Consider the following 22,876-nt stretch of genomic DNA (forward strand, 5'->3'; position numbering starts at 1 on the left):
GACTTCCATGGGTTTTGCCACTGTTCTAGCAGGTAAGCAAGGGTGCTGAGCTGGTAATGGGAGTACCTTTAAGGGTTAGACCGAAGTACCAGTTCACCTAGAAGGTCTGAGCTGAAACAGTTAGCATAGACCATTACAGAATACCACTCAAGGCACATACTGAGGCTGGGATGGCCACCCTCCTGGGACAGCTAGATCAAGGTGCCCACCAACCAATAGGAGTCTGAGCAATGAAGGGGTAATATGTGAATATGACACTGAATATCATGTGAGTGAATCAGGACTGGTGGCTGAATTTGTAAGGGTGTATGGGTTCTCACTCCTGTGGAACAACAATCTCTATTGGTATGTGCAAGAATTGTGGCTGGGGCCTGTTGGGGCACTAAGGAGATGCCCCAACTGGGTTGGGGTTCTCACTGGTGAACACGAGAGTCAGAAGGGGGGTGATGGTCTAGGCTGGACATGGCTGCCGTCTCCATCAGCATAGATGTGAACCGGGTCTGGGGAGCACCAGACTGGGCTGAACTCCAGAATCCACTGGTACACATGAGAGCCAGCATGGGTATAGAATGAGCTGGGCTAGGTCTCAGCTCCTGCTGAACCACATGAGTCTGTGTCTGGGTGTGGACCAGGTATGGCTGGGCTGTAACACCCAACAGTGAGAAAGAACTGGAATGGTTGTGAACAACTCCACTGTACCTGCCAGGTCAAGAGGTGGCAAAGTCTACCAGGGTCAAAGACCCACCAGCGTGTGGAGAGGAGACCTGAGGGAGGAGCTTGGGAAACTTCTTGACAGGACACAGTTCTTGCAGATGAGTGCAAGTACCAAGGCAAGGAGCAGCCCAGACTAGGCCAGGTTATAATACCCTCCGGCATACATGTGGCTCAGGTTTGGGAGTGGGCCAGCCACTGACAGATCTGAGAACTAAAATGGGATACAGAAAGGGCTGATTAGGCTGCAACACCAGCCAGCTCACATCAGGGCAGGAACCGGGGGTTGGCTGGGCCTGGATGGGCTGCAGAATCCACCAGCACGAGCTGGAACTGGGGACAGGCTGGACTGAGCCAGGCTGCAGCACCTGCTGGCGGATGCCAAGGTGAGGCAAGTCATGACAGTCAGGAGAGTTAGGTGTTGAGTCCATGATCCCTGGGCTTGGGAGGTCCAGTAGGACCCAGGTTGCCTGGCTCAGATCCTTGGCCCACATGTGAGATGGGCACCGGATCCGTGAGCTCCAGGGACATGGGGTCTGGCAGGACCTGGGTCACCTGACCCAGGTCCATGTCCCACCTGTGTGGTAACGGTTAGGTCCATGAGCCTCAGCGGTGGGGGTTCTGGCACAAACCGGGTTGTCTGGTCTGGGTCCTTGGCCAGCCTGTGTGGGGGGAGCCAGGTCAATGGCCCCAGTGGCAGGGGATACAGGGCCACCCAGGTTGCCTAGCCTGAGTCCTTTGCCTGCCTGTGCAGTGTGGCCTGGGTCCAGGAACACCAGGGGCTAGGGGTCCAGAGGGGCCTGAGTAGCCTAACCCAGGTTCTTGGCCTGCCTGCACGATGGAGGTTAAGTCCACAAGCCCTGGGGTCTGGTGGCCCAGCGGGGCCTAGGTCGCCTGGCCTGGGTCATTGGCCCACCTGCACAGTGGCTGCTGTGTCCATTAACGCCCCAGGGTGGGGGATCCAGTGGTGCCCTGGCCTGGGTGGTTAGTCCGCCTGTGGGTGAATGCCATGTCTGTGAGCCTCAGGGGCGACGGGTCCAGTGGGGCCTGGATCACCTGGTTAGGGTCGTTGACCCACCTGCAAGAACTAATCCTCCTACCACGGGGAATTGGAGTGCCTTCGGAGGCCAAGAATTCTGAGGTCATCCACTCCCATTTGAATCTCCCACATGGCATGGAAGAAGCCCAAATCCTTCCTCGCAGGATCCAATGTCATCGAAACAACAGCCAGGAGCCCTGAGCGGTCTGCAGAAACAGAACAGTAAACTCCCTTCAGGACTAGGGAGAGGAGCTTTCTCTGGTCCTTACTTAGTTCCAACTTTGGATCCCCACCCTCTCCTGCAATGACCATCAGGGTCACCCCGGAGCCCCCACCCCCCAAAAACAAAACAAAACAAAACAAAACAAAACAAAACAAAACAAAACAAAACAAAACAAAACAACAACAACAACAACAACAACAACAAAATAAAACAAAGAACAACAAGGAAAGCTTAGAACCAGACAGGAAATGGTCAGCGGGGACTCACATATACTTTAATAGGTAGGACATGAGAATAAGTTACTCCTCACTGGGGTATTGAAGATTTCTCTGCACACCCCTCCTAAAACTGTTCTGTGCCTCAACTGTTGACATATGCCTTGTTAAAGTTATAAGCCAGTTTGAACTATCCTAAAACCTGCGAAGTTCAGTAAAAATTATGCCTCAATACAATAAACTGCTAAATACAAAAATGAAAATAGACACGAGACAGCTGGATAGTATCCTATAGCCATTTTAAGGTGGATAGAAGCCGGTTGTATATAAACTAAAATTGAAATGTCAATGAAGTAGTCATAGGATGTGGTTAAGAACTTGCATTTTCTAACATATCAATCACTCAATACCATGTCAATTTACTTCATAATGTTGTAAACTGTTGTTGATGTTTTGTTATGGCTTTTAATTGGTCGGGACGATGTTCTGCCAGCTCTGTTTTTAGAACAGAGATGCTCTCCCCAAGAAACTGTTGAATTGATCTGGACAATAAGATGCTGGACTCTATGCATGTACATGCTTGCAACAAAAGAAGCATGATTGGATTTGAACTGTAATACTGCACCAAGGTGGTCCACCATGGGGGGAGGGCACAGGGAGGGGTTGGGGGAACCTCAGAGCCTATGAAACGATGTCATAAAATGAAATGCAATTTTAAAAAGGAACTAGTCCTCCTCAGCGAAAAAGACGGAGTAGTGGACAGCTGGCCCAGATCCACATGGAGGATATGGCAGTCCATTGAGCCCTGAACCATCCCAGAGGAAGGGAGACACAACATACTGGGTAGCTACCCAAGTCAAACGATGACAGCAAATATCTGGGAAAATGGAGACTCTGAGGTCCACCATCTCAGCCAAATGACATTGAAAGGGTTCTCTTATCCTTGGATTGGCAAGATCAACGACATTTCAGAACTATCTAAACTACCTAGAGAGAACACTCAAAGTATGCACCACTTTGGGATCCTGGCTTGATATCGAGTGGTCCTTCTCCAACCCTGGGTACTAGAGCAGCAGGGAGGCTTGGTATGACTTCTCCTATTATGCCTCCCACCCAACCCCAAAGCAGGAAGAAGAAACAGAAAATTTGGAAACAATGGTCACACCCACTTTTCCCTAACTCTTGAGCCATCCCACTCTGATCAACCATGTTAACATCATCTAAATTTTTTTAAAAAGTACAATAAGCTATTTTGAAACATATGTTCACAGGGAAACAAAAAATAAGAACAATAATAAATGGATTTATTTTTTATGATGTTTCAGCCGTTGAGAGGTATGTATGACCATGCGGATCACCAATTAGAATGGTCAGGATCAGGAATTGGGGGGAAGTAGATGAGACAAATGCTTCCGATCTCCTTTTTTTCTTCCTGTATCTGGGGAAAATGAGGAGAGAAGGGGAGACGGCCGCTGCCAGCAACCCAAAAGCCTCAGTGTCCAGGGGTGAGACAGAGCCCACCTGATGTCATCTCGGGGTCCCCACTGTGGAGTATGTTCCAAGGATACTGCTGCAGTGGTTTAGATAGTTCTGAGGAGTGGTGGGTTTTATTGTGCCAAGGAAAAGGAACTCCTTCCATGTCCATTGGCTGAAATAGTCCACCTTAGAGTCTCGATTCACCCACATACTTATTGCGGGAGCTGTCCAATTTGTTCTGCCCTCTTTGCCACTGGATGTCCTCTGCAGAGCTCAATTGTACTGGTTGTCATGCCTCCCATGAGTATCTGGGCATGTCGTCCACCGCAGCAGCCTCAGCAGCCAGTTCTGACACATGCACTCCATGGGCAGATCACAGATGCAGTGATTTCACTGTGTCCAGTGATCCAGTAGTTGGTACCTAAAGAAACCTCTCCAGAGGTGATCCCAGACCTGACTACTGTGTGTGCAAGCCCATGTGGTGACTGGCTCACTCCATCACCTACGTTAGCCTAAGCACACTATGGTAGCTGCAGTCACCTGGTCATTTCAGTCTTTAGCCCCATCTCAAATGCAAAAAAAAAAAAAAAAAAAGATGCTAAAGCCCAGCCCAAACCTGCTCACCACACACTAACATGAGCAGGAGTTACAGTATAGTCAGAGCATCCCTAATAATCCCCCCTCGGCTGTTTCCAAGCCCTGGTTCCTGTGCATACTAATATGTTCAGCAACTGGTCTAGTTTGCCCAACATCCCATTCAGCTCTCATACACATCAATAAGCACTGGAGACTAGCTCAACACAACTGACCCCAATATGCAGCCCACACTCATGCCGATGGTTGCCACCGATTGTCCAACCAGGCCAGTAACCCAGTCTTGGCTATCATACTCAGCAGAGTGAGCTGCAGTCCAACAGACTGGTGCCCACAATTCTCCTACTAGGCCCGCTTCCAGCCCCAGATCTTGTATTTTCCATGTACTTCCATAGCCTAGCATGACAGCAGTTGCCCCAGTCCCAACACTTGCCAGCTCATGCTGTTGCAAAACCCATCCATCCCGTACATACTCTAACTTATGCATACACCAGTGAATATGCTTGCTTGGCCCAGCCTGGCTCTCCCTCTAACCCAGATCACATGCAGGCCAACGGATTTTGGAGCCATGTCCAGCCAGGACTGCACTGAATCCCAGTTCTCACTCTTCCAAGCAGGAGTTCACGGCCCTGCAGGGGAGCCACCACAGCTCCCCTACTGAGCTCACCCCGATCCAAGGTGTTACGTGTGCTGCTGGGAGCTGTGGCCATGATTGGCATGGTTTGCCTTACCTTGACATCCACCAGTAGGAACTGCAGCCTGGTTCAGGCCAGCCAATCCCGGTTCCGGCTCATACTGGTGGGTGTTTAAGCCTAGCCCAGCCTAGCAAGGCCCCAGTCCCGGCCATAATGTGAACTGCCTGGCATTGTGGCTTGACCTGGCCTGGCCCATACCCCATCCTGGTTCTCACATCTGCCACTGGGTACTATGAACTGGCACAGCATGGCCTGACCACAAACCTGAGCCACATATATACTTGCAGGTACAGCAACCTGGCTTGCTCTGTGCTGCTCCCAGCATTGACATTTGCACTCACTTGTGTCCTGACTGAGGAGTTCCCCAAGCTCCTCCTTCAGGTCACCTCCCAGTGGCAGATCTCACACACACTGGTGGGTCCTTGGCTCAACCTGACTTAGCCTACTTCATGTCCTTGCAGGAACAGCAGCCTTGATAACTAACCCACACCCCTGTAGGCTCTTCCTATTGGGTGCAACATCCCAAATATACCTGGTCCACACCTGAACAAAGTTCTTGCATGGATCAGTGAGTGCAGAGACCTAGCCCAGTTTGTCCTACACTTACCCTGGCTCTTGTGAGTAGGTTTTGGAGCATAGCACACTATGGCACACCCTTGACCCAGTCCACACCTAGGCCAAGAGATCCTGTAGCCATATCCAACAGAGTTAGCCACTTGCATTCCAGCTCTCACACTCACTAGTGGGAATCACAGCCCAGCCCAGGTATCCCCTTAGATCCACGACAGAACTCACTCCCAGACACAGATCTTATGACAGCAGTTGATCTGACCCAGCCTAGTATAACCCATCTTCCAGCTTGACTTTTGCCATTAGACGCTTCAGCCTGACCTGACATGTCCCCAACCCCTGGCCCAACACACACTGGGGCATGCTGCAGCCTAACCCTGCTATCCTGGCTTTCATGCAAACCAGTAGATGTGATAGACAAGCCTAGCTCAGCATGACCCACACCCCATCAAGGCTGAGGCCTCAGAAATTCTCTGCCCCTCACAAAATGCTGAACATATGCACACTCTTGCATATACTTGCTGTCAAGCTAGAAGGAGAAATCCACAACCATGCTGACTGTGAAGGGCATAACTCCCTGCACCTCTGCCCTTCGTTGTTCAAAGGGATTGGAACGCTCACAGAGATCATCTGCTGTCCACCAGGAGTACTCTAGTTTTCTTAGTTTTTAACTTTTAGAGAGACAAAGAGACAGTTCCCTCTTAGGCTGATTCACTCCCCACATACTCTGCCAAAGCCATGAGCCAGGAATGCAACCCAGGTCCTCTCTGCAGTGTCAGGAACCCATGTGCTTAACCATCACTACTGCCTCCCAAGGTCTGCAAAAGCAGGAAGTAGAAGCCTCAGGCAGAGCAGGAGACGTTACTAAGACCCCCCCCCCCCCGAACACAATTTCAAGAGCTAATCCACGCGATCGTCCCTAAGATCTTTCCAATCATATGGACCACCATTCATCAAATGTCCTCATTCTTACCTGGGAATATATTTCTCTTATCTTTATTTCTGAAGGCTATAATTTGTAGTTTTAATATTATGTATGAAGTTTTTTATTTAGAGCATTTAAAATACACACCCCTGTGTTCTACAATGGGGCACTTGTGCAGCTGTTTGCTGGGTTTGCTCAGAGACACCTGTGAGGAATGTGGGAGTCAGGAAAGAAAACGAATGCTCCTGGGCTTCCTGCATAGAAGCTGGTCTTTCTCCTCTGTCCCTCAGGCCTCTTTACCTGGTTCAGGACCTGGAGACAAACAGAGTTTTGCCTCCCTTGCTCACCTCCTCTTATCTACATCTGCAAAGGTGGAGGTTCAGGCACATCCAGATGCTGGCCAATGTGCTGTGCAGTCTACCTAGGGGCTGAACTTGGACTTCATGTTCCGGGGCTTTAGGAACACACAGCACTGTCCATGGGAGGCTGATGTTTATCCTGCTGGAGGGACATGGTGTGAGGGAGGGTAGGTCATAAAAGCAGGCAGCACCAGCTGAAGTGTCATCCCCGAAGAGCAGCCACCATGTCCCCACGACGATGGGCTGTCACTCTGATCTGGGTGTGTACCTGTGTCATTCTCCAGCTGCACTGTGTGACTGCAGGTGAGGCCAGGGGTCTGGAGTGGGCTGGGAAGGACCTGCACTAGACCCAGCGGAGAGCTCTTAGAGCAACACCGAGTAGGATAGGAGTCTCTTCCCTGTGTCTGCCGCAGGCGTTGAAGAGCTTCATAGTTTTTGTATTTTGATGGCCCAATATCTCTGAGCTCCAAAATCATGGTGTTAATGTTGAACAGCTCTCATGACTGCTGTCCCAGATCTAGGTATCAAAGCCACTGACTCAGTGCGTGTTCATTAACCAAGCAATGGAGTGAATTACATTGTTCATTTCAGGAGTTTCAAATGCGAGCATGTTTGGTTGTGTGAGTTACTGGGAAGGATGGTCTTATGTACTTGCCCTGGAGGGGTGCCATAGTTAGCCGTGGTATCCTGGTTCATCCTTGTGTGTCTGTGTGACAGCACTGAGGAAGGGCCAGGGCTGGTTATGGGCTGGGGTCCTCCAGCTTACCAAGTGTCCTTACTCACAGTCAGCATGGAGTCTGCCTCTGACCCTGTGATCCTGGGTTGTTTTGTTTTGTGTTGTGTTGTTTGGAGTTCTGCAGGGAATTTATCAAAAGCAGTATATGTCTAAGAAATCCAGTAAATCAGTGTCAGAAATAACATGACAGATTTTGCAAGCAGGAGCTAATCTCTCCCTATCAATTCATATATGAGGCAGGTGTGCACTCAGATCTAGCTGAGGTGAAGTCCAAGGAGGCACCCACAGAGCTGAGGCCTCCTAGAGGCCCAGCACCCTGGAATCCCCATGGCTCTTATCTTATTCCAAGACACTTGGAGCCTGAGCTGGTGCTGCCCTCAGAGGCTGAAGGGGCCCCGTCTGCACAGGATAGTAGCAAGGTGGCACTGGGATAGGATGGGGCATCCTGAGGTGCAGAGAGGTGACATTTGTGTTCAGAAAACCTAATGTGGAAGCTGAAGGAATTTGTGCAGGTTGAAGATGCTCTACCATAATGGTTCTGCTGCACAAGCCCATGCAGTTGTCATCTTCTCATACCAACGCAGGTGGAAGCTGTGTTTGATGGTTTTGGGACTATAGTAAGATTTCAGCTTGGTTTCCATATGGCTTGAAGCCTAATGTCCAGGCCAAGAATAAGGAACCTCAGGGGTGTGGTCTGAGTGTTTGGTATTCAGGTGATGATCTGGCAAAGCCAGTGCTCTCACCTCCCCACCCACCCACCTTAGCGGTAGAAGCAGCAGCAGAAACCAGTAAGACACTGACATCACAATTTAAGAACCAGCTGCTTCAGGGTCTGTCACGTGCCCCTAATGCCCAGCACACCTCCTCCCCCTCACTGGAAGTGAAGGAACTTTCCCCAGTTCCCCTGAGGGCAGGAGTCATTTCACACAGACCTGGACATCCTTGGGGCTTAGCAGACGGCTCTGTGCCCCTCAAACTGCTCGAACATGATGGAACTACTCGAATAGAATTTTTGCTTTGGCTGCAGTTGAGACCCTGTGCCCCTGTAGAGAGTAATGTCTTCAACTTTTTTTTTCAGAGGACAAATGTGTTTTCCCATTCAAATATAGAGGCAAGCAGTATTTTGATTGCACAACGCAAAACTCTCTGTACAAGTGGTGTTCTCTCACTGACGAATACTCGGGAGCGTGGAAGTACTGTACGAATGAGGGTGAGTGGACAAGTTTTCCTCTTAGGGCACCTAGCTCCCTAGGTGGGAGGAGGACCCTACATGAGAAACCTCAGAAGGCTTGGTACCTTGTTTCTTATGGGTTCCACGTTTATACCCCTTATTTTGAGGAAACTATTGAAAAAATATCTGCTGCCTTAGTTTTCTCACTCATTTCTTTGGCTTTTCAGATCGCGGCTCATGTGTGTTTCCCTTCATCTACGACGGCCAAGTTTTCCATAAGTGCACAAGCAAGGGCAGTTTTCATAAGAAACTTTGGTGCTCTCTGACACGAAACTATGACCGGGATAAAGCTTGGAAATATTGCTAGACTTGAGGAAACACAGTGCAGAAGAGGTGAGACAATGAGGGCTGAGAAGGGAGTAGAAAGAACTGGAGGAAGGCAGAGCAAGGTGGCAGGGAGATGTGTGTTGGAGAGAGGGTGCAGGGGAAGCTGGAATGAGGTGGAAAGGAGATCAGTGAAAGAAAGAGGAACAGAGCCAAAAGGTGAGAGAAGTGACAGAGAAGAAACAGCAGAGAGAGTAAGCCACAAAAGCAAAATGAACAAAGGTAGACAGAGCGGAGTTACAACACAAGAAGGAACAGAGAATGCAGAGTAAAAACAGAAGTGAGAGCAGTTGGCAGGGGAAGGATCTGAAGTCAAGAGAAGGAGGTCAGAGAGGAAAGAGAAGGACACACAGAATTAGACCACGAGTGAGAGAGAAGGGTTGGTGATGAGAGGCCTGGGAGGCAGGAAGGAGAAGAGAGACAAAACGTTGTGTTCCAGGTAACTTCCGGGGAACACAGGTGGAAGTCATCAATGCCGACATTGGGCCATGTTTCATCCCTACATGGCACACCTGCCACGGCCATGGTTGAAGTCGGCAGTCTGACCTGCCCCCCCGTGTGGGTAATCCAGCACCTCCAGTGTGGGGATGAGGTCCTCTCCCTCAGCTCCTCCGTGTTCCTGCTGTGCCTCAGGCTGGTCAATAAAGTGCATTCTCTCTCTCTCTCTCTCTCTCTCTCTCTGCAGTCAGTGATCTTGTTTTGTGTCCACAGGGTAACCTATGTCTGTCATGGGGCTGTGTCAGTGTGCCCGCTCATGAACTGTCCGTCACCACGCAGGCAGCAGGGTCATCTTTGGCCTCCATGAGCATGACGGGAGTAGCTGACACTCAGTGTAAGCAGGACATGTAAAATTCTGGAACATTAAGGGAGCTACACATAAGGAACAGCAAACAGGTTTGCCTTTTCAGCTCTCCTGAGGAGAAAGTCATCTCCCAAAGCATCCACATACTTAAACCTGGCATTGAATTTCCACTGGTGAGAGAGGGGACAACCACACCCTCATGTGCACCCCCGACCCAGCTGCACGTGTCTGCAGGCACCTTCCTGGCTGGTGGAGGAATGCAGAAGAGTCTCAGAGCTGGGCATAAATAGATCAAAATCCATACACAAGAGACACAGCCAGTCAGCACACCTGTGTTCTGAAGAGCATCAGGACCAGGCTAAGGCACTGACCTGTGAGAGACCACACACACTGCCACCACGGACACTGACAATGTACAGACACAGGGAAGATCAATGCTTTTTCCTCTAGAATTTCTTTTTCATGGCAGCTTTGTGGTGGCATCAATAGGATCTGTTTATAGTATGTGGCCTGCCAGGAGTACAACACCTGAAAAGCCACTGGCATGTTCAAGATCAAGAGCTCTCATATGCTCCCTCAATGCTTTTACTTGCCCCTTTTCAATCTTTCCCTAGTGCCCAACACTGGGCTCACCCTCCTCGCTCATCTGCTTTTTAACTTTTTAATTATACTTGAAGGTGTAATTGGTGCACTACCCAACTCTCTATAATGGCTAAAATTGAGCTGATTTGAAGCTGAGAGCCAGGAGCATATTCTCTGGGTTTGAGATCCCAGGATCTGAGTTTTTGACCATCCTCCACTGCTCTCCCAGCACCCACTGGTACTCATGAGAGCAAGCTTTGGTGTAGAACAGGCTGGGCTAGGTCTTGACTTCCACAGAACCACAGGAAAGCTGTGTCTGGGCATGGACCAAGTGTGGCTGGGCTGCAACACCCAACAGTAAGAACCAGAATAGGTGTGGCCTGGTTGTGCAAGACAAGAGGTGGACGATGTCAACCTGGGCCAAGGACCCACTGTTGTGCATGAGATCTGCCACTTGGAGGAGACTCAACAAAGAGCTTGGGAAACTCCTTTGTAGGGATGCAGCCCATGCAGGTGAGTGCAAGAACCAAGTCAAGGAGCAACCCTGATCATGCCAGGTTACAGTACCAGCTGGTATGCATGTGGGCCAGGTCTGGGGACAGTCAGACTGGGGCAGTTCATAACATCCCCTGGCAGATCTGAGAATCGTAACAGGGTGCAGGAAAGGCCAGATCAGACCGCAATGCCAGCCAGTTCATACTGGTGCTGGGACAGCGTTCTAGCTGTACTGGGCTACGCTTTAGCATTCACCAGTAGGAGCTGAACTGTGCCAGGTTGCACACCGTGATAGTGGATTCTAAGGTGAAGCAAGCCATGCCAATCTGGGGTCAGCGGGGACCGGGATCGTGAGCCCCAGGAGCAGCGGCTCTGGCTGGGCTCAGGTCACCTGGTCTTGGTCCCTTGGCCAGCCTGAGCGGTGGGTGCTGTGTTCATGAGCCTTTCAGGGCAAGGGATCCAGCATGGCATGGGACCTGAGGCCCACATGCGAGGTGAGTGTTGGGTTCAGTGAACCCAGGGCAGAGGAGTCTGGCGGGGCCCAGGTAGCCCGGCTCTTGTCCTTCAACCTGCCACAAGTGAAAAAGGCAGAGCAGTAGTCACAGACCCTGATGCACATGAAGAATAAGGCCGCCCATGTAGCACCGTCACACAGGAAAGAGAACAGAGCACAGTGGACAACTACCCCAGCAAACAACGACAGCAAAAATCTGGGTGAACAGAGACTTGAGATCAACTATGCCAGTCAGTGGGCATTGGGAGGGTTGGCTCACCCTTGGATCAATGAAATCAACAGTATTTCAGAACTATCCAAAGCACTTGATCAGAACATGCACTAGAGTGGGACACTGGATTGCTCTTGGGCGGTGGTTCCCCATTCCTGGGTACCGGGAAATTTGGGAGGCTTGGTATAACTTCCCCGTTTATCTTACCCCTTCCCCAAGAGACAAGAAGAAATAGAGAATTTGGAAACAATCATTTCACCCAATTTTCCCTAACCCTCAATCCTTCCCACTCTGGTCAATCGTGTCATGATAAAAAAAAAAAAATGAAAATGTCAGAAGAAGCAAGGGGAAATACATCAGGGCTGGCACTGTGCAGTTTGCCACATGGACACTGATTCCATACAGGGTCTCAGTTTGGGTCCTGGCTCCTCTGCTTCTGACCCAGCTCCCTGCTAACACCCCTGGGAGGCAGCAGCTGACGACTCACGTACTTGGGTTCCTGCTACCCATGTGGAGACCAGGATGGAGAGCCCAGCCACTGGCTTTGTTCTGCTCCACATCTGACTGTTGTGGCCATCTGGGGAGTGAACCAGGGGATGGAAGGTCTCTGTCTCTCCCTCTTTCTGTCACTATGACTTTTTAACTCAATAATACCTTTTTTATAAAAAAAGAAAAGTCTGGGCCCAGCGGCGTGACCTAGTGGCTAAAGTCCTCACCTTGAATGCGCTGGGATCCCACATGGAAGCCGGTTCTAATCCCGGCAGCTCCACTTCCCATCCAGCTCCCTGCTTGTGGCCTGGGAAAGCAGTCGAGGATGGCCCAAAGCCTTGGAACCCTGCACCAGCGTGAGAGACCTGGAAGAGGTTCCTGGTTCCTGGCTTCGGATCTGCGCAGCACCGGCCGTTGCAGTCGCTTGGGGAGTGAATCACCGGACAGAAGATCTCCCTCTCTGTCTCTCCTCCTCTGTATATCTGACTTTGTAATGAAAATAAATAAATCTTAAAAAAAAAGTCCACTTGTTGAGTCATCCTTTGTCCCTCTTCTTGACTCTTATCCTCACTGGTCCTGTGGATTGGTGTTACCATCTGGAACATTCCCTTATTTCAACACACTCTTGTCCCTGTTGGCTCTACTTCCATTGTCAAAATTATTATGCTGTTGCAGTGCAGTGGGTGACAGATTAAGCACCAACATGTAATCCTGTATGTGGGCGAGTTCATGGTCCATCTGCTCCATTTTCCATTCAGTTCCCTGCTGTGGCCTGGGAAAGCAGTGGAGGATGACCCAAAGCCTTGGGACCCTGAATTCACATGGGAGACTCAGAAGAAGCTCCTGGGTCCTGGCTCCAGATTGTCACAGTTCTGGCTGTGGCATCCACTTGCGGAATGAACCTGTGGATGGAAGATCTGTCTCTCCTTCTATCTCTATAATTCTACCTTCCCAATAAAAATTAAATTAAAATTCTTTTTTTTTAAAAAAAAGAGTACTGGGTTCTACTTTCATGTGCCAGTTTCAATGGTCATTGCAGAGATGACTGGCCGCTGGGAGTCCCCGGGCTGTGGTTTCTTCCATGAGCACGCCCAGGTTCAGGATGGACAGGCTTGTGTGGGGTAAGGCTGAGCTCAGAAGCTGTGCCATCTGCATTTCTCATCTGGGTGTGGTTGCCAAAGGAAGTGGGAAGCTGTCCATCAGAGAGCTACTAAGCACCAGTGGTTTCACAGGAATTGATCTTTGTCACAACACTACCTTAATTTTCCTTCCTGCCATCTTCTTTCCCTCTTTCTTAGAGACAAGCCTATCTGTCTTTTTTTTTTTTTTAATTCCTGACACTAATCAAGGTGCAGATAAGAGATCTGTGCATCCCAAGACCTTGCGGGTTATTTTAAAATTGTTTCACAGGGTGGGTGCTGATTAAGATGCCCATGTCTTGGACAGCACAGTGGCTCAGCCAGCCAATCCTCTGCCTACGAGGGCCAAGATCCCACATGGGCATCCCAGCCCACTTGCCTCAGCAGAAGGTGAAATGAATGGTACAGCAGGGGACTCTGATGCAGAACACAGGCATTTGTTTTTAAAGATTTCTTTCCTTTTTATTTGAAAAGCAGATTTACAGAGAGAGAAAGATTCAATCCATTGATTCACTCCCTAAAAGGCCACAATGGCCAGAGCTGAGCAGAACCAAATCGAAGCCTAAAACTCCATCCAGACCTCCTACATGGGTGCAGGGTGCCGAGGCTTTAGGCCATCCCCCGCTGATTTCCTAGGGCAGAAGTAGGGAGCTGGATGGGAAGCGTAGCAGCCAGGACATGAACCAGCGCCCATATGGGATTCCAGCACTTACAAGGCAGAGGATCAGCCAGTTGAGCCATCACACTGTCCCCTGCTTTCCATATTGTTACCATGGGTTTGATTCCTGGCTCCAGCTCCTGCCTCTCTCTGCACAGCTGGCAGTGTGGGCACCTGCCACCGCTGTGGGCCTGGCGGGTGGTCCTCGAGTCCCTTAGAGTGTGTCCTGTGAGGCAGTTCTCATCTGAGGGTGAGGTGTACACATAATAGGTACATTTTTAATTATGTAATGGAAGTGATTCATTTTTTAAAAATGTCTGTATTAATTTATTTGAAAGATGGAGTAGGAGAGAGAGAGCTCTTCCTCTGGTTCACTCTTCAAATGGCTGCAATGGGCAGTGCTGAGCCAGGATAAAGCCAGGAGCCAGGAGCTCCTCTGGATCTCCCAGGTGAGTACAGGAATGCAAGTGCTTGGACCATTCTCAACTGCTTTCCCAAGTGCTTTAACAGAGAGCTGGATGGGAAATGGGGCAGCTAGGATGAAAACGGTGCCCACACATGATGCTAGTACAATCAGCGGCTTAACGTGATGTAATGCAGCCCCAGTGAGATTCAATTTACTGAAACAGTCTTGTTACATGATATTTTTATGTTCGAAGATTGTAGATGAAGTTTTTGATTCAGAGCATTTAAAGCTCACACCCCTGTCTTCTTTAACTGGATGCTAGAGCGAGGTATATCCTGGGTTTCTTCCAAGGCTCCTGTGAGGAATGTGGGAGTCAGGAAAGAAAATGAATGCTCCTGGGCTTCCTGCATAGAAGCTGGTCTTTCTCCTCTGTCCCTCAGGCCTCTTTACCTGGTTCAGGACCTGGAGACAAACAGAGTTTTGCCTCCCTTGCTCACCTCCTCTTATCTACATCTGCAAAGGTGGAGGTTCAGGCACATCCAGATGCTGGCCAATGTGCTGTGCAGTCTACCTAGGGGCTGAACTTGGACTTCATGTTCCGGGGCTTTAGGAACACACAGCACTGTCCATGGGAGGCTGATGCTTATCCTGCTGGAGGGCCATGGTGTGAGGGAGGGTAGGTCATAAAAGCAGGCAGCACCAGCGGAAGTGTCATCCCCGAAGAGCAGCCACCATGTCCCCACGACGATGGGCCATCACTCTGATCTGGGTGTGTACCTGTGCCATTCTCCAGCTTCACTGTGCAGGTGAGGCCAGGGGTCTGGAGTGGGCTGGGAGGGACCCACACCAGACTCAGCAGAGAGCTCTTAGAGCAACACCAAGTAGGATAGCTACATCTCTTCTGATGGCCTGCCATCTGGCATTGAAGAGCTTCATAATTTCTGTATTTTGATGGCCCAGTATCTCTGAGCTCCAAAATCATGGTGTTAATGTTGAACAGCTCTCATGACTGCTGCTCCAAGTCTAGGTATCAAAGCCACTGACTCAGTGTGTGCTCATCAACTAGCAATGGGTGAATTATATTTTATTTATTTCAGGAGTTTCAAATGCGAGCATGTTTGGTTGTGTGAGTTAGTGGGGAGGATGGTCTTATGCACCTGTCCTGGCGAGGTGTCATAGTCTACTCTATGTCACCGACTCACCCCTGTGTATCTGTGTGACAGCACTGACAAAGGGCCAGGGCTGGTTATGCTCTGGCCTCCTGTTCACCAAGTGTCCTTACAGCCAACGTGAACTCTCCTTCTGATCCTGTGATCATGGGTGTTTTATTTTGTGTTGTGTTGTTTAAAGTTCTTTAGGGAAGTTATAAGTAGCAGTATATTTATAAGACATCCAGTGAATCAGTGTCAGAGAAATAATGGAAATGGAAGGCAGATTCTCCAAGCAGGAGCAATCTCTCCCTGTCAGTGCAAGTAGGAAGCAGGTGCATCTGAGGTTCTGCCAATGTGAAGACCAAGGAGGTACTCAAAAATCCAGGGCTCCTGGGGAGTCCTGGGATGATATCTGAAGCCAGGGCCACGGTGCCTGAGTTAGTGCTGCCCTCAGAGGCAGAAGGAGCCCCTTTTCCACAGGATACTAGGAAGGAGGCACTGAGATAGCACAGGGCATCCCGAGATGCAGAGAGGTGATATTTGTGTCCAGAAGCCCTAAGATGATGCTATGGAAACTCATGTGTCTCGAGGATTCTATGGTGTGGACACATTGCATTCACCACAAAAACCCCTGCTGTTTTCCAACATGAGGCCAGAGTAGGTGGATTCTGTTCTTGATACCTTGGGAATAGGGCAAGATGGCAGCTGGATTTCCCGATGGCATGATATCTAATGTCCAGACCAAGGACAAGGAACCTCTGTGGTGTTATCTGAGATATATTTGCTCTTCAGGTGATGAATCCCATTAAAGCCAAAGCTCTCACTTCACCATCCAGCCCATCGTAGTGGTAGAAGCAGCAGCAGCAGCCAGTAAGACACTGACATCACAATTTAAGAACCATCTGCTTCAGGGTCTGTCATGTGCCCCTAACGCCCAGGACACTTCCTCCCCCTGACAGAAAATGAAGAAACTTTCTCCAGTTCCCCTGAGGGCAGGAGCCATGTCACACTGACCTGGACATCCTTGGGGCTTAACAGAGGACCTGGGCTCTGCAAACTACTCAAGCATGATGGAACAACATGAACAAATCTTTGCTGTGATTACTAATTGACCTGTGGCCCTGTGGAGAGCAATGTCTTTGAATTTTTTTCAGGGGAAAAATGTGCTTTCCCATTCAAATATGAAAACAAAAAGTATTATGAATGCATACAGAGTGATTACCTGTACAAGTGGTGTTCTGTCACTGAAGAATACTCGGGAGCGTGGAAGATCTGTACTGAAGAGGGTGAGTGGGCAGCTTATCCTCTTTGGGGTACCTAGGTCCCCAGTGGGAGGTTGAGAAACGTGAGTTAACTTCATGACTATTTCCCCTATGGGTTCCAGGTATATTTCCCTTATCTTGAGAAAACTATTGCAAAAAATCTCTGCCCCCTCAGTTCTCACTCATTCCTTGTACTTCTCAGATCGCGCCCCATGTATGTTTCCTTTTGTCTACAACGGCCAAATTTTTGGTACTTGCACCCGAAAGGGGAGTTTTTACAAAAGATTGTGGTGCTCTCTGACTCGAAACTATGACGTAGATAAAGTGTGGAGGTATTGCAAGAATTAAGGTAAGAGCATCCAGATGAGGGTGAGACAACAAGGGCTAAGAAGGGAGTAGAAAGAACTGGAGGGAGGCAGAGCAAGGTGGCATGGAGATGTGTGCTGGAGAGAGGATGCAGGTGGAAGCTGGGATGAGGCAGAAAGGGGGTCTGTGAAAGAGAGAGAAAGAGAGTCAGAAGGGGAGAGAAGTGACAGAAGAAATGGCAGAGAGCGCGAGACAGTGCCAAAGAGGCCAAAGGTGGAGAGAGGGAGTTAGAACATAAGAAGGAACAAAAAATGCAAAATAAAAATGGAAGTGAGAGCAGTTGGCAGGGGAAGGATTTGAGGTGAAGAGAAGGAAGGTCAGATGGGAAGGAGAGTGGCACACGGCGTTTAGACCACAAGTGAGAGCAGGAGTTGGGGTTAGAATCCTGGAGCAGGACGATAACACGTTGTGTTTCAGGTGATTTCCAGGAAACATCAGTGGATGGCACCAACACCGACAAGGGACTATGTTGCATCCCTACATGGCACACCTGCCACGGCCATGGGTGGGGTCAGTCGTTTGATGTGCATCCGATGCAAAAAATCCAGCGCCTCCAACATGAGGTGCTGTCCTCTAACGATAGCTCCTCTGTGTGCCCACTGTGCATCGGCCTGATCAATAAAGTGTGCTCTCCCTATCTCTTTATCTCTCCCTGCATCTCAGGTGGTCTTGTTTTTGTCTGCATAGTACCTGTGTCCGTTGTGGGGCTGTGTCAGTGTGCCCGCTCATGAACTGTCCGTCACCATGCAGGCAGCAGGGTCATCTTTGGCCTCCATGAGCATGATGGGAGTGGCTGACACTCGGTGTAAGCAGGACATGTAAAATTCTGGAACATTAAGGGAGCTACACATAAGGAACAGCAAACAGCTTTGCCTTTTCAGCTCTCCTGACAAGAAAGTCATCTCCCAAAGCATCCACATACTTAAACCTGGCATTGAATTTCCACTGGTGAGAGAGGGGACAACCACACACACACATAAACCCCCACCGGCTGCACGTGTCTGCAGGCACCTTCCTGGCTGGTGGAGGAATGCAGAAGAGTCTCAGAGCTGGGCATAAATAGATCAAAATCCATACACAAGAGACACAGCCAGTCAGCTCACCTGTGTTCTGAAGAGCATCAGGACCAGGCTAAGGCACTGACCTGTGAGAGACCACACACACTGCCACCACGGACACTAACACACAGACCCAGGTGACCTCCATGTGTTTTTCTCTTAGAATTTCTTTTCCATGGCAGCTTTGTGGTGGCATAAATAGGATCTGTTTAAAGTGTCAGGACAGGACAGGGCACCTCCTGCAAAGCCACCGCCATGTTCAAGATAGTGAGGCTTCATATCTTCCTTGGAAAGTTTCTTTACGTCCCTTTTCAATCTTTCCCTAGTGCCCCAAATTGGGCTCATCCTCCTCAGTCAACTGCTTTTTAAAAACTTTTACTTGAGTCTGAGGCAGGTGCCCGACATGGCGAGTGCTGTGCTGCCAAGCGGGTCCCGGAGTGCGGCGGCGCCTCCCGGGCTCCGGCTCCGGGTTCTGCTGTTGCTCCTCTGCGCCGCGGCACTGGTCCCCACAGGTAATGGACAGAATTTGTTTACGAAAGACGTGACGGTGATTGAGGGAGAAGTTGCAACCATCAGCTGCCAAGTCAATAAGAGTGACGACTCCGTGATTCAACTACTGAATCCCAACAGGCAGACCATTTATTTCAGGGACTTCAGGCCTCTGAAGGACAGCAGGTTTCAGTTGCTGAATTTTTCTAGCAGTGAACTCAAAGTGTCGTTGACAAACGTCTCAATTTCTGATGAAGGGAGATACTTCTGCCAGCTCTACACCGACCCCCCACAGGAAAGTTACACCACCATCACAGTTCTGGTGCCACCACGCAATCTGATGATTGATATCCAGAAGGACACTGCGGTGGAAGGTGAGGAGATTGAAGTCAACTGCACTGCCATGGCCAGCAAACCAGCCACAACTATCAGGTGGTTCAAAGGGAACAAGGAGCTGAAAGGCAAATCAGAGGTGGAAGAGTGGTCAGACATGTATACCGTGACCAGCCAGCTGATGCTGAAGGTGCACAAGGAGGACGATGGGGTGCCGGTGATCTGCCAGGTGGAGCACCCCTCAGTCACTGGAAACTTGCAGACCCAGCGATATCTAGAAGTTCAGTATAAGCCTCAAGTGCATATTCAGATGACTTATCCTCTACAAGGCCTAACCCGGGAAGGGGACGCGCTTGAGCTAACATGTGAAGCCATCGGGAAGCCCCAGCCTGTCATGGTAACCTGGGTGAGAGTTGATGATGAAATGCCTCAACATGCCGTACTGTCTGGACCCAACCTGTTCATCAATAACCTCAACAAAACAGACAATGATACCTACCGCTGTGAAGCCTCCAACACAGTGGGGAAGGCTCATTCGGATTATATGCTGTATGTATACGATCCCCCCACAACTATCCCTCCTCCCACAACCACCACCACCACCACCACCACCATCCTTACCATCATCACAGGCCTAACTCAATGATGACTTTTTAAAGAATCTGATCATTTGAGATTTTAAAAAAAACTTTGTTAGGTAATTGGTCACTCTCATTTTTCAAGCCAACGACAGCATTTATAACTTACAGAGGAAATTTACCGTGTGCTTAGACATTCAGAATGTCATCAAACAATAGTTATCCCACAAGTTGATTCACAGGGATGGCTTGCGCATTTCCCGAAGCTTTGGATGAAGATACCCTAATATATCCCACTTCACAGAGATGCACTCACTTCCGAGCTAGGGTGCCTGGTTTCTGCATGAAGTCATAATGCAATTATGAAAGAGAATTAGAGACTGTCTTAGCGCTCTCCTGTGGAGAGCACCGAGTCATTTCTAAAGAATTCTCTCTTAATTCTTTGCTTGTACTAGCCTCTGTTCAGGTTGCATAGCAGATGGTCTTACAGAAATAGAGTCAGCAGCTCCCCAGATAGGCCTCGGTGACAGACCAAAAGCTGTAGCCAGCCTGTATTCGCACACTCCATTGCTGATCGCGGTTTTGCCATTGCCAGCTACAGTAACCGTGTTGTTTGACTTGAACATGTGTTTGCTTTTAGCTGTTTCAAAATATGTTTGTTCCTTCTCCACCATCCTTTTCCCCCTACTTTCCAGTGCAATTGATGGATTTCCCTTCCTCAGACGGGGAAGCAGGATGCACTAGGACCTTTCCTTCGTTTGTTTTCTAGAACCCACCAATGAACTGACGCTTGGCTTCACTTGATTTAATGTCATCATGAAGCTGACATAATGTTTGTGATGTAGGAAGACAGTAAATTGGGGTCATTGATTAATGCACATATTCTACTTTTGAAGGCTCTAATTCTTAGGTTTCACTCCACTCCCTACCCCTGCTCCTCTTTCATTTTATACAAATTATCCAAGGAAAATAAAGCCTATTTGAAGTGCCACTACAAAAAAAAAAAAAAAAACCAAACTTTTACTTGTAAGAGTTAGAGAGAGAGAGAGAGAGAGAGAGATCTTCCATCTACTGGTGCGCTCCCCAAGTAGCTGCAATGGACAAAACTAATCTGATTTTAAGCAGGGAGACAGGAGCTTCCTCAAGGTTTCCCATGTCAGTGCAGAGTCCCAAGGCTTTGGACCATCTTCCACTGCTTTCTGAGGCCACAAGCAGGGAGCTTGATGTGAAGTGAAGTAGCCATGACTGGAACCAGTGACCGCATTGGGTGTGGGCAGTTGAAAGGCAGAGTTGAGCAACATCATGCTGGCCCTAACTTAGGTGATGCCAAAGAAAGGGTCAGAAGAAACAGGAGGAAACATACCACGGCTGGTGCTATGCAGCTTGCCACACCAGCGCCCATTCTGTATCAGAGTCCCTGTTTGGGTCCTGGCTCCTCTGCTTCTGATCCAGCTCCCTGCTAACACCCCTGGGAGGCAGCAGCTGACGACTCATGTATTTGGGTTCCTGCTACCCATGCGGAGACCAGGATGGAGAGCCCAGCCACTGGCTTTGTTCTGGTCCACATCTGACTGTTGTGGCCATCTGGGGAGTGAACCAGGGGATGGAAGTTCTCTCTCTCTGTCTCTCCCTCTTTCTGTCATAATGCCATTTAAACCAGTAATAATTTTTATTAAAGAAAAGAAAGAATAAATGTCTACTCATTGAATGATCGTAGGCCCCTCTTCTTGACCATTATCCTCACCATTCCTGTGGATTGAGCTACCATCTGGAACATTTCCTTCCTCTAACACAGTCTTGCCCCAGTTGGCTCTACTTCCATTGTCAAAATTATTATTCTGCTGTGTGTTAAAGCACAAATAGACATCTGGCCTCAGGGTTAAGTTGACAGCGTGTCAGCATCCTATGCCAGAGAGCCTGGGCTCAAGTCCCAGCCCCAGCCTGCAATCCTAGCTTCCTGCTGATGGAAACAGTAGGAGGTAGTGGCAAAGACTCACAGGGTTGGTTCCTGCCTCACATGGGAGTTCTAGGGTTCCTGGCCCTGGTTCTGAACCAGTCCAGTCCCAACTATAGCTTTTTGGTAGTGAGGCAGTAGACAAATACTCAGATTTTTTTCTTTCTTTTTTAAATAATAAATTTTTTTTATGTTCACTGGTTGAGAGGGATACCTACCCATGTGGACCACCAATTAGGATGGAGAGGATCAAGGAATGGAGGAAGTGATTGAGATAACTTCTTCCAACTCCTTTTTTCTTCTAGTATCTGGGGAAAGTGAAAAGAGAAGGGGAGAGGGCCTCTGCCAGCAATCCAACAACATCAGTGCCCCGAAATGGGAGAGAGCAGAAGTGGTGAGATTTGATTTGGCAGTTGGGTGGGGGAGGAGAGATCGCCAGCAGGAAGCCTGGGCTGGCCTGGGTACCCCCAGCCACAGTCACGTGTCCACACCAAGGACATGCTCAGCTTTCTCTGTCCTTGTGTGACCTCCCCTCCCCCTTCTGGATTCTCCTATCCTCAGGGTGCATGTCCATGGCCACTTCATCTTGCTGGTGAGCACAAGAACCAAGAAAGGGAGCAACCCAAATCAGGCCAGGTTACGGTGCCCATGGCCTTACCTTTGGCTCAGATGGGGCAAGCCAGGCTGGGCCAGTTCATATCACCCACTGGCGAATCCGAGAGCCAGAATGGTGTGTGGGTCATGCCAGGTCAGGCCACAATACCACCCAGTTCACATTAGGGCCGAGACTGGGGGTTTCCTGGGCTGGCTAGGCTGTAGTCCCCACCAGCATGAGCTGAAACTGGAGGCAGGAGGGCCAGGCACATTGAGACCCCTGCCGACCCACGCAGTTTGCAAGAAGCTTGAAGCCCTCCAGGTATTTCCCTCCCCCCAACCTCTTCTGGTAATTTGCGTACTTTCCATTAACTCAGCTGCTTCCTCGCTGTGCCTACAATGGACCATACCCATCTTGTGGTAAACTTGTAATAGTCTTATAATAAACTACTCTAGGATGAGGGTGGGTTACATAAGGTGTGGTGGGCCACACAGTGCCACCTCTCAAAGTACATGACAGTTGTATGAGTTGGCAAGGCTTGTTATATGTAATAGATGCTTATACCAATAGAAACATTGTTACTACCTTGAGGCTTGTTTGCTTGAACCCTTCCTATATAAGCTTGTGCTTGGTTGCTAATAAACAGTCAAGTTCACCATAACTGTCTCCAGCACTTCTATATTGAGAATGCCATCG

General features: G+C 49.4%; 2 protein-coding genes across 5 annotated transcripts in view; both read left to right on the forward strand.

Moving 5' to 3' along the window:
* LOC131482294 (seminal plasma protein HSP-1-like) overlaps positions 1 to 17,152 on the forward strand; it is a 35,312-nt gene extending 18,160 nt beyond the window's left edge. The window contains exons 1-3 of one of the 4 annotated variants that reach the window (XM_058675151.1): positions 7,003 to 7,110; positions 8,622 to 8,753; positions 8,942 to 9,127. In XM_058675151.1, the coding sequence (XP_058531134.1) occupies positions 7,032 to 7,110; positions 8,622 to 8,753; positions 8,942 to 9,081 (351 nt within the window). In that variant the 5' untranslated portion in view covers positions 7,003 to 7,031 and the 3' untranslated portion in view covers positions 9,082 to 9,127. Of the gene's footprint in view, positions 1 to 7,002; positions 7,111 to 8,621; positions 8,754 to 8,941; positions 9,128 to 16,699; positions 16,832 to 17,009 lie in introns of those variants that run through there. The other 3 variants (XR_009246872.1, XM_058675150.1, XM_058675152.1) reach the window with 3 other exon arrangements.
* A 1,467-nt stretch (positions 17,153 to 18,619) lies between these two features.
* Positions 18,620 to 19,699, forward strand: LOC131482159 (cell adhesion molecule 1-like). The gene has a single exon (XM_058673932.1). It carries the CDS (start codon positions 18,635 to 18,637, stop codon positions 19,697 to 19,699), a length of 1,065 nt encoding a protein of 354 aa, XP_058529915.1. The 5' UTR covers positions 18,620 to 18,634.
* Positions 19,700 to 22,876: the final 3,177 nt, after the last annotated feature.

Source organism: Ochotona princeps, chromosome 16 (genome assembly GCF_030435755.1).
Source record: "Ochotona princeps isolate mOchPri1 chromosome 16, mOchPri1.hap1, whole genome shotgun sequence".
Taxonomy (NCBI): domain Eukaryota; kingdom Metazoa; phylum Chordata; class Mammalia; order Lagomorpha; family Ochotonidae; genus Ochotona; species Ochotona princeps.

Excerpts from the sequence above, each read along its gene's own strand:
- LOC131482159 (XM_058673932.1), top strand. The coding sequence starts at position 18,635 with ATGGCGAGTGCTGTGCTGCCAAGCGGGTCCCGGAGTGCGGCGGCGCCT.